This window comes from Monoraphidium neglectum (assembly GCF_000611645.1).
Source record: "Monoraphidium neglectum strain SAG 48.87 unplaced genomic scaffold scaffold01171, whole genome shotgun sequence".
Classification (NCBI taxonomy): Eukaryota; Viridiplantae; Chlorophyta; class Chlorophyceae; order Sphaeropleales; family Selenastraceae; genus Monoraphidium; species Monoraphidium neglectum.
The window spans coordinates 533-10,438 of NW_014012457.1; the positions used below are offsets into that span (position 1 = coordinate 533).

General features: G+C 63.0%; 2 protein-coding genes across 2 annotated transcripts; both read right to left on the reverse strand.

Annotated features, from left to right (window-relative positions):
- Window positions 1–453: 453 nt before the first annotated feature.
- Window positions 454–1,708, reverse strand: MNEG_6901 (hypothetical protein; the record flags this gene model as incomplete). Its single annotated transcript, XM_014044623.1, has 3 exons — window positions 454–609; window positions 1,100–1,288; window positions 1,541–1,708. 3 exons carry the CDS (start codon window positions 1,706–1,708, stop codon window positions 454–456), a joined length of 513 nt encoding a protein of 170 aa, XP_013900077.1.
- A 2,946-nt stretch (window positions 1,709–4,654) lies between these two features.
- Window positions 4,655–8,628, reverse strand: MNEG_6902 (hypothetical protein; the record flags this gene model as incomplete). Its single annotated transcript, XM_014044624.1, has 9 exons — window positions 4,655–4,820; window positions 5,188–5,299; window positions 5,636–5,736; window positions 5,976–6,043; window positions 6,457–6,488; window positions 6,779–6,843; window positions 7,009–7,160; window positions 7,912–8,100; window positions 8,458–8,628. 9 exons carry the CDS (start codon window positions 8,626–8,628, stop codon window positions 4,655–4,657), a joined length of 1,056 nt encoding a protein of 351 aa, XP_013900078.1.
- Between the last annotated feature and the right edge of the window lie 1,278 nt (window positions 8,629–9,906).

Here is a 9,906-nt window from a genome sequence, read left to right on the forward strand (position 1 = left end):
GCGTTGGTGGGCTCCCTGATAATCGGACGAGGCGGCGGCGGGCAGCGGCGGTCGCGTGTGTGAATTTGGGGTGGGCCGCGTGCCGCAAGCACAGCGGCGCGCAAGGAACGACAACGAAGAAGGCCTTCTTGTCTTGCCCCTAGGGGCATCACTGCCTGGTGCGGGCTTCCGCAGGTCTGGCCGCGCCGTTATCCAGTGCAGCAGGCGCGACACAACGCAGGCGTGGCCTCACAATCACGGCTGCCTGCTGCGCGCCTCCTGTGGCCATGGTGTTTGGGGCCGCGTGTCCCCCCCGACAGCCAGCTGGGCAGGGCATGCCCTGCGGAAGCCACATCCGCTACTGTCACCCCCGTCCATGTTCCGCGCCGCAGCCTGGGCAATCTCACATGAAACCATGCATGCGCCGCCACGTGCCTGACTCACGCGCGCGTGCGTGGGCCCTGTCTGGTTCACTCACACGTCTGGGAACGCGACAGGTGATCCAAAGCCGGCTGCCTTGACACCAGTGAACACCTTGAGCAGCTTTTCGTCGCTGGTGTGGTAATAGAACCGCTTCCTGGCGCTGAACTGACCCTTTATGTAGTCAGACAGCACCTTGTCAGCCAGATCCTGAAGCAGCAAGATTGCAAGGGAGGCAAGGAGCAAAGAGAAGAGGGCGCTTGAGGAGTGGACAGGGTTGTCGTGAAGACCCGATGGAGGGAGAGGAGGGTTGAGCAGAAGGCTAGGTTAAAGGGGCTATGGGGCCAAACGTTAACGTTGGCCGTGGGGGAGAGTGCTGGGTGGCGCTCGCGACCATCTTGTGTAGCAGGCGGGTACAGAGGGCGGTCGGCTGATTCCCTGGGCCATGCTGGCGCCCTCAGTTCCGCCTTGAGCGCCGGCGCGCTGGCGCCGCGCGCACAGAGTCCTCAATGGTGGCGCGCAGGGGATGCGTCATCCCGCCAACGGACGCCTCCGGGCAGCCTCCCCTGCCTCCCACCGTGCATGGTGCGGCCCACGCGCCCAGTGGCGCGGCAGCAATCCCTCAAGCCGTCGTGCCTCGACTCAACCATGGGGGAGCCAGGCCTAGAATCCATTTCAAGGAGGCAGCCAACATGCGCACCTGGGTGAGGGTCTGGGCTGTGAGATTGAGGTAGACAGCAAAGCCACCAATGAACTCGGCAATGTCGCCGCCGGGGGTGCCGATGACGGGGTACTCGTGGCGCGAGTCGACGCAGGCGGTGGTGGCGGCGCGGGTGGGGACGTAGGTGACACGGTTGACGTCCAGGCTGAAGTGCTGCCTCACGCCGTCCTGCGGTGAGCAGGGGTGTGCGGTTTGTGGCTGTGGAATTCAAGTTGGGGGGTCTGCGTTTTGTTTGCTTCATCAGACTCTTTGAGAAGGGGCTTGGAAGGCCAGAAAAAACAGTTTGAGGGCAGCCGCAGCGGCGCCGGAGGGCTGGGCAGGCGCACGGCTGGGGTGGGGCGCCTCAGCGCTTGGGGCCGCTCGATGAAGGCGGAGGGATGAGCAGGCAAGGCGGGCCGCGTCAGTACGGGCGAGCCTCACCGCGGTGTAGGCGGTGCTCGATAGTTCGGCGGGACTGGAAGAGAGGGAGACGTCGGCGTTCGTGACGCGGCACGCGGCGGCCGGGCGCGCCACCGCGACGAGCGCAGCGAGGAGGAGCGCGGCGGCGGCGGCCGCGGGCAGGCGAGTGGGGCGCGTTGCGGGGGCCATTGGAGGTGATGTAGCGGTGTCTGGTGTGTGCTTCTGAGGTGGGTGCAGGGGGAGGAGCGCAGGGGAGGGTGCAGGCAACTCAGCTTGCGGGGCTGTTCAAATGCGAATCACGCCGCGCGGCAAAGCGGGGGTCGCTCATGCAGCTGGTTTGCAGGTGCCAACCAAGTCCGCTGGTAGATGTATAGCGACACAAAATGGACACGCATGTGTGCCTTCAGCTGCTTGTGCAGCTGCATGTGCACAGGGGTCACTTGGGGCCATGTGCGTTGCTGCTGCTGACGGTGGTCACTGAGCAGAGTTACCATGCAACACACCCCTGTCGATCGTAAACATCTACAAGCCCTTGCTTTGAAGCACAGCTTCACCGCATCCACGCCCTAGACAGGGCGATACGGGCGCGCGCCCAGGCGGGCCAACTTTCGCGCCCAGGCGGGCCAACTTGCGCGGACACGCACCTTTGACGAGTGGTTCAAAGCGGACACTTATCGCGGCGCCTACGTGGTTACTATTTTTGCGCAAAATGACTTACGCCGGCTGTCCAACAGTAGCAGGCTGTGACTGTTGAAGGACGGCGCAACACAGCTGGGCAGCTAGCGATCGGTTCATCAATGGGAAAATGCTTAAATATAAGTATTCCGTATCAAGACCCACCGCCAAAGCTGTTCGGCAGGGGAGCACTCACAGTGACTGGAGAAATAAGGGTGACCCGGCCAGGTGGTCACCTAGCCACGAAATCACACCCGACGGATCGGAAGCCGTGGGCCCTGATATTGACGGTGCCGAGCGCACAGAGGCCGAAAACACTCCTAGTGTTCCTAGTGGTCACGCGCCATGGGCGGCCCTGTCCTAGCTGGAAGGATATTGCTGCTGCCGCCGGGGCCCTTGGACACATGCATGCCCCCTTTGCCGCAGCTGTCACTTGCCCGCCACCTAGTCACCTGGGGCCGGACCGCACTGGATGCTGGGCAGGCGCTACAAGCACAGAGCCTAGGGTCAAAAAAACCGAGGCCCGCGGCTGCTTTGAGCCCATCAGCCTGTTGCAGTGGGCGCCCTGCCGCTGCTCGCACCGAGCGACGCCATACAGCCAGGCCACCGCTCGCAGGCACAGCTGGTCGTGCGAACCTGCGCTTGCTGCGCCGCTCAACGTGCAGAAGGTGTGTCGCAGCACAGACAAGGCTCTTGGAGTCCGCCACTGCGCAGCCTCGGGGGGACTGCAAAAGCAGTGGTCCGGTACGCGCGTGCACTGCAACGCGCAGCGCCACGCTCTCGAACTGGTTGCCCTCGTGCAGCAGGGCTGCTTCGTGCGGCTGAGTGTTGCGCAGGCTGGCACCACACCTGGCACGCGGCCCGTTGCCACACGTTTGCACACCTGCTCCTTGCAGCAGCGCCGCACCTGATACTTATAAATGGATTCCCGAATACATCCAGGAACTGATGAGTGGGCAGTTGGTGCTTACTGCGAAGCAGCGGCGGCAGAAACGCAGATGGAGCAGCGCAGCATTTGAGGGTGTTTTGAAGGGCACCTGCTGCCACGCTACACCAAGGGTGCGAGCACCCTTCCTCTGCTCCCCGGTGAGTCCGGCACAAACATATGCCTGATGTTTACAGATTGACAGATAGGTCTGGTCAAGTGCGTTCACGGCGCAGCAAACAACGTAGCAAACAATGTAGACCGCCTGCACGCTCGTGTTGGGCAGGTCGTAGGGTGGCTGGATGCGGCGGCTCTCTGCATGGGAAGCATACATGCGCGCGCCTGACCAACCCTCATGCAGACGCCCGCACCCAAACCAAGGTCACTCAAGTCACAGTGCTGTTCGGCAAACCCTCAGGGCAGCGCGTAGCGGCAAGGCAAGCATTGGCACAAGAAGCGTAGCAGAGCAGGCCAGGCACATAAAGCGCGGCGAAGAAAGGTCGACAGAACGACCAACCCCTCACTCTCAAGAGCAAAGGAAGGAATACATGGGCTGATGAATGCCATCCAACCCGTGGGGGCACATGCAGGCAAGAACAGATAAACAGATTGTCAGGTATCACCCAGTTCGCAGTCGCGGTTGCGAGCAAGACAGCCGCATTGCACTCTCCTCGTACGCAGCAATACAGCAAACCCCAGAGAGAAGCCCCCGCAGCAAACAGATTGGGGAGAGATGCGCATGCAGCGGTCGCCGCGGCAGGTAATGCGCGGGTACAGCCACCAAACAGACATGTGCGCGGGTGTGCGTTGAAGCGCATTGGGGTGCTGGCGCATGATTGCCATGCTGACAGTGCTCTGTCATACCTCTCACATTTTCAGAAACATGCGCTCGGGTGCAGTGGGCAATGGGTCGCAGAGGCACACGCAATCAATAACTAGGGGCAACAGCCGGATGCGTGCATGCGTCCGGCCTGATGCTTGACCCTGCCCAAGCCCACTCGTGCGGCTTAGCGTGAGATGCTGGGCAGCTGTAAAGGACAACGCAGCAAGACTGTGTGGCGACAGTGGTCGCGTCGGGCTGGTCACCCTCCGCGAAAGAATCAAACAGTTCAAGTGGGCAAATGAAGTCGGGCTCGGCGGGCACCGAAGGGCGCCGCGCCGGTAAGCGGGGAAGACGGGCTGAGCTGCAGTGCGCGAGCAGTCGGAGAGGGAGCGGCTGTTGGTTGTGCAGCTTCCCCCGCAATGTGGGTGGAAGGTACACGCCTTGCAAAAACGGCATCTTCGCCTCGGATCAATTGGGGCCGCAATCCCTCGCCCGAAAGGTGACAGTGCCACCCAGCGGATGGCTGCAGTATTGTGGGCGCAGCTACAGGGGCCAGGGTAGCACAAGACGTGCAAGACAGCCGTGCCTGCAGGCAGAGCGCTTGCTCGCGCAGGAACTCATGAGCCGTTGCCGCCGCGGTGCAGTCTGGTACAACGTCGGCAGACGGGTACCGAGAGGAGGAGGGGTGCAGTTGGCTCATGTCGCCAGCTGATTAGCTGGCAGTGGTGAGGGCCACGTTGAAGACGTTGAGTTGGTTGACGGGCGACAGCAGCCGCAGCGTGGCGCCCAGGTGCCGCCCCTGCAGCGCCTTGACCCCCTCGTAGAAGGCGGTCGGGTCCAGCGGCGTGGGCGCGTTGCGGCGGGCATAGTTGACAAACCTGGGTTGTTTGCGGGGCGGGGCAGGGCAGCCAGAGCAGGACCCATCCATGAGTGGAGAGATGGACGGGCCAACAGAGTCGGCGCTTGCAAGGGGTGCATGTGCAGAGCGCCCGTGCGCATGCGTTTGCGGCACAGCCGTGTGCCCTGTTGCTGGCCAGTATGCTGCTTGGCTGGGTTCATGAGACCTCGCACCCCAGGATCCCTCTGCCCCTCTGCCACTCTGCCGACCTTCGACCGTAGCACACACACCTGTTGGTACTACGTACAGTCTACACACGGGAACGCACGCTTCCGCATGCACGTGTTTTGCCACCCGCCAAAACCACACAGCAGCTGAGAAATCAGTTTGAGACAGCATCTGCGCACCAGTTAGTCATGGTGGTCTTGCGGATAGTGTCAATCGCGTTTGCGTGGAACACAAACAGCTGGGAGGCGGCAGCGCTGCTGGTGATGGCAGGGGAGCGCGTGGGACAGGCACCTGCGAGAGGGGCGAGGCGAGGCGGCAGGGGGGCAGGGGGCATATGTAGTGGGAGTGTGTGGTGTGGGCGCCAGACAGCAGCTTGGTGGGCAGCTGTGCTTTGTGTTCGTCCGTTGGGGCCGGACCTAGGCATGTGGCTGTACAGCCGCACCCCAGCAGCCTGGGCACGACTCGTCCTGCCTTTTGCAAACCACTGGGGCCGGCAAAGGCGTAGTGTCAAGTAATAAATGGGGGGATCAAGGTTCAGACGGGTTTCGCGACACTGCAGCCGTTGCGGCACCGGGATCAGCCGGAGGGCGTACGCATCCTCCAAGTGCTGCTGCGTGTCGCGCTCACCCTGCGAGTCGACGATGGCCACAGCCTTGCCAACAAGGGGCCCCTGCAGGATGGCATAGTTGATGTTCCTTCGCTCGCGAGAGTTCAGGGCAGTGCCCCACCTGCACGCAAGCAAGGAAGGGTGTGTTCAATTGTGGGATCGGCACGCACGCTCCCGCAACGCCGTCAGCGGGCAGCGATGTGCGCTGAGTATGGTGGTTAGGGGCACGTGCCGGCGCGCGGCATGCGAGGTGACGCCGTCTTGGCAGCACGCACGTGTGACTGCCTCTGCCCCTGCCCATCACGCAGGGGGGAGGGGTTGAAGCTAGCTAGGGGTGCAAGCCACTGCCACGCGCCCCACCAGTAGCGGAAAAACGCCCTAACGACAGCCCTGGGCAGTTCCGAGGAGGTGAAGCCGTAATCGGCAAACTGCGTAGCGTGAAGGGGGCGAGCGTGGCAGCGATCAGGACTTGGTCAGGCTGTGGGCGGCATGGTCCCCATGCAAGGGATCCAGTTGAGCGGCGCCCCAGGGGGGGGGGGGGAGGGCAGTAGGCTTGCGAAGCCTGGCTGGCCGCGCTCGAGTGCATTAGCATGTGAGCTCCCAGGCATGGCTTTCCGCGGCGACGGGGCCACACTCCGCGCCCGTATGCCCGGCAGACGCTTGTCCGTGGACCTGGTCCCGTTCGCACGCTCCCGGCGTGCGACGAGGTCGGGGTTGACCCGGCCAGTCGAAATGATGCGGCAGAGTGCTGATGACTGGGTGCATGTAGCACACACATGTTAACTAGCCCTGCTCGCCCGGGAAGCCTACAGCCGCAAGCCCCAGACCCTGATCTTCTCACGTTGTCAATCATGAGACGCAGGTGGCCACAGCCTGGGGTTGCAAGTTGCAGATTTGAAGATACCGAGGTTCAGGCGGCGCGGACGGCATGGCTGCCTGCTGCTGCTAGTTAGCCGTGTGTTGACACTCATGCAAGCAGTGTCTTGACTCACATGCAAGCAGGCACAATGAATCGGATCAGGCATCGTTGGCCCCCTGCCACACAAGAGTCGCAGCGGCAGCCCTGCCGGTCCAGGGGAAAGCGGCCGCGGCGGTGAGCTCGACGCCCAGCAGGGCTGCGATATTCGTTCATGGTGTCAGTCAAGATGGGGGGTTGCACTCACCCTGGTTGAAGCCCTTGGACAGGCTGGTGTACCACACATCCCTCTCTGCCGGGTTGATGGGCTCCCTGACATTCGGATGCAGTGTGGGCAGAGATGGTGGGCGAGGATAACTTTGGTGTGTGAACACCAAGCAGTGGGCCAGGCAGCCGCGAGATGCGGGCCGCCAGCACCAGGACATGCCTCCTCAAAGCTTGACACACACGCACACACATCCACACACACAAACTTACTGGTCAGGGAATGCAACGGGTGACCCAAAGGCGGCTGCCTTGATCTCTGAGAAGACCTTGAGCAGCTTCTCATCACTGGTGTGGTAGTAAAACTTCTTCCTGGCACTGAACAGGCCCCTGATGTAGTCAGCAAGCACCTGGTCAGCCAATGCCTGGGGGTTTTATGGTGGGGGAGAGGCAGGATTCAGGCCAACCGTGACGCTCAAGATGTGGGATGGGAGGGGGGTGAAGTTTGAGTTGTAGTTGCAGGTTGTTGCAGACTCTGGAGCCACACACGCCTCTCAGAATGGAGTTGACCCGATCAGCAAAACACTGGATTTGCAGACAAGATGGGGCGGCACCCAACAGGTGGGAGGCTGAGGGCTGCTGAAGAGCACAGCATATCGCAGGGAGGAGGGAAAGAGCGCACAGCGGCCGCCGCCAGGCAAGGGTGAGCGCAGGCGGCAGTCCATGGGACTGCGCAGCGGCCGGGTTGGGGGAGAGGGCCCGGGAGGCCGGGACTGTTGGAGACAGGGGGGCAGGGCGGTCCATTCTCTGTCTCCTCCGATCTGCCCGTGCGTGCCAGAAAAGGCCCAACACCCCCCCGTCCCCGCTCCTTAATACACATGGAGACTGAAGAGTTGGCCCTGCGTGCGGCCGTGTTGCGCACGGCCCGGATGCGCCAAGCGGCTGCAGCAGCCCGGGGGTCGGTGGAGCCGTTCATAATCCTGGCCCTTGTCCGCGCGCGGTTCGGCCCAACCCAGGGCGCCCCATACTCCAACAAGCATGTGGGAGGCACTGCGGCCGGTCAAGTGAGGCGCCTCCGCGCCTCAATTTTGAAAGGGCGGCAGGCCGCGCATCAGCAGCCTGCGCCGCCCGGTCCAGCGAGTTGCTGGGACACGCAGTGCACCCAAGGACGCGCACCTGGCTGAGGGTCTGGCCAGTCTGGTTCAGGTACACAGTCAAGCCGACAATGAACTCGCACATGTCGCCACCGGGGGTGCCGATGACGGGGTACTCGTGGCGCGAGTCAACGCAGGCGGTGGTAGCGGCGCGGGTGTTGACGTAGGTCACGCGGTTGACATCCAGGTTGAAGTGCTGCCTCACGCCGTCCTGCAGGTCGGGTTTTCGAGTTTGTTGTGTGGCGGTGGTTCAAGTTTGAAGGATCTCACATAGAGCATCTAGAAGGTTGTGGTGGGGGGGCTTCAGCCTAAGGCCACTAACTGTCATTGATGAAGAGGGGGGGGAGAGATTTTCCACGAGAGGGGGGGTGCGGGCCGGACGCGGTATGTCCCAGGCGGGCGGTCGTGGTCGTGGGCCCACGCACAGGCCAACAGACGGATGGGTGCCGGGCGGATGGGGGCGGCGTGGTGCGATTGAGCGCGGCAGTCCGTCCGCTCGCGCGCGGCATGTGGCTTAGAGGCAGCACGTGTCTGCACTGGGCAACCTCATTGCTGAGGAAGCGCTCACAGTGTTGTAGGCGTCCTTAGTCGCGTTGGAGGCGCTGGCCGCGAGTGAGACATCCACGTTGACAACGCGGCACGCGGCGGCCGGGCGGGCGGCCGCGATGAGCGCCACCAGGAGCAGTACGGCGGCGGTGGCGGCCGCGGGCAGGCGGGCGGGGCGTGTTGTGGGGGCCATTGGACAGCGCGCAGGCGGCAGCTGCTGTGGCGGCCTGCGGCGGGGATGGTGATGTCGGATGATGGAGCGCGAGAATTGGGATTGACTGGGCAGGGGTGGGCCTCACGTTGGAGGTGAGCAGCGCGGGGTGTGCTTGCCAAGAGACGCCTGCGAAGGCGGGGGGGCTAGGTGTCTGTGCCACTGTTTCGCCGCCGGAGGCCAATCCAGTGTTGAGCTGCTGGATCTGCTCATATTCTTACGACCAAATGCAAATGAGCGCGCACAAGGAGTCTGGCATTCGGGCGCATCTGTGCTGCTGGCAATGACTTGTACTGTGCTGGGGTGTGCACATGCCGCACCTGGTGCACTACAACCCTCCCATGTCCGATCAATCCCCTGCACAAAGGATGGCATTACAGCCCCAGCAATCGATCGCGTCTCACTTGTATGTACCGTAGTTGGCTTCAATGGCGTGCGGCTATTGAGTCAACAGCGACAACGGCCACCACGACGCGCCAAAGGATTGTGGAATGCTAGATACTAGAAAGAACCGCACGAGTCTTATGTGCAGGCTGGAACCCTCACACTCACCAAACGTGGCAGGCGCACGCACGGGGGCTCGAGGAGTGACGCAGGCGCTGCAGGGGTCATGGAGGGAACCAATCACCCCCCACCGATCGGGGCCCGCGGGCCCGCGATTGGCAAAGATGGACAAGCTCAAGCACCATTAATCAACATTCAACACTTTACGATAGCCCGCAGGCAGCAGCGCCCTGGCAGCGCGCCGCCGCCGCTGCCGCCACGTATGCAGCCGAGGGCCACCGGCTCGGCCACATGCCACGGCGGCACTGTCCACGCACGGGGAGTCACCCATGTTGTCGCGTTGGGATGCCCGCAGACAGCCAAGCAGACGGCCCTGCCACTAAATCCAATTTGGAGCTGCCCTTCGTCGCCCTGTTTTTGCCATAAGACTAAAACAGAGGGCAGTCGCTGCTCGCGCCACGCCCGCCGGCAAGCTGGAGCGCGTGGGTCGGTGGGTGGTCGCCGGGTGGGTTGGCAGGTGGGTGGGCGGAGCCATGTGATTCGCAGCGCCGGCCGCCAGGCATGAGGGGTGGGCCACAAAAGATCTGGGCGCCTGCTGACTCTCAGCCGGGTAAGGCTGCCGCGCCTTCCCTCAAAATGCTCTGCTCCAACCGCCTCCGGCTGCATAACTCCACGACCCGCTCCCTCTCCCCAGCCCGCTGCGGCGTCGCCGTCAGCCGCGGATTCTGCATCGAATCCGTATCGTCACAGCGCCGG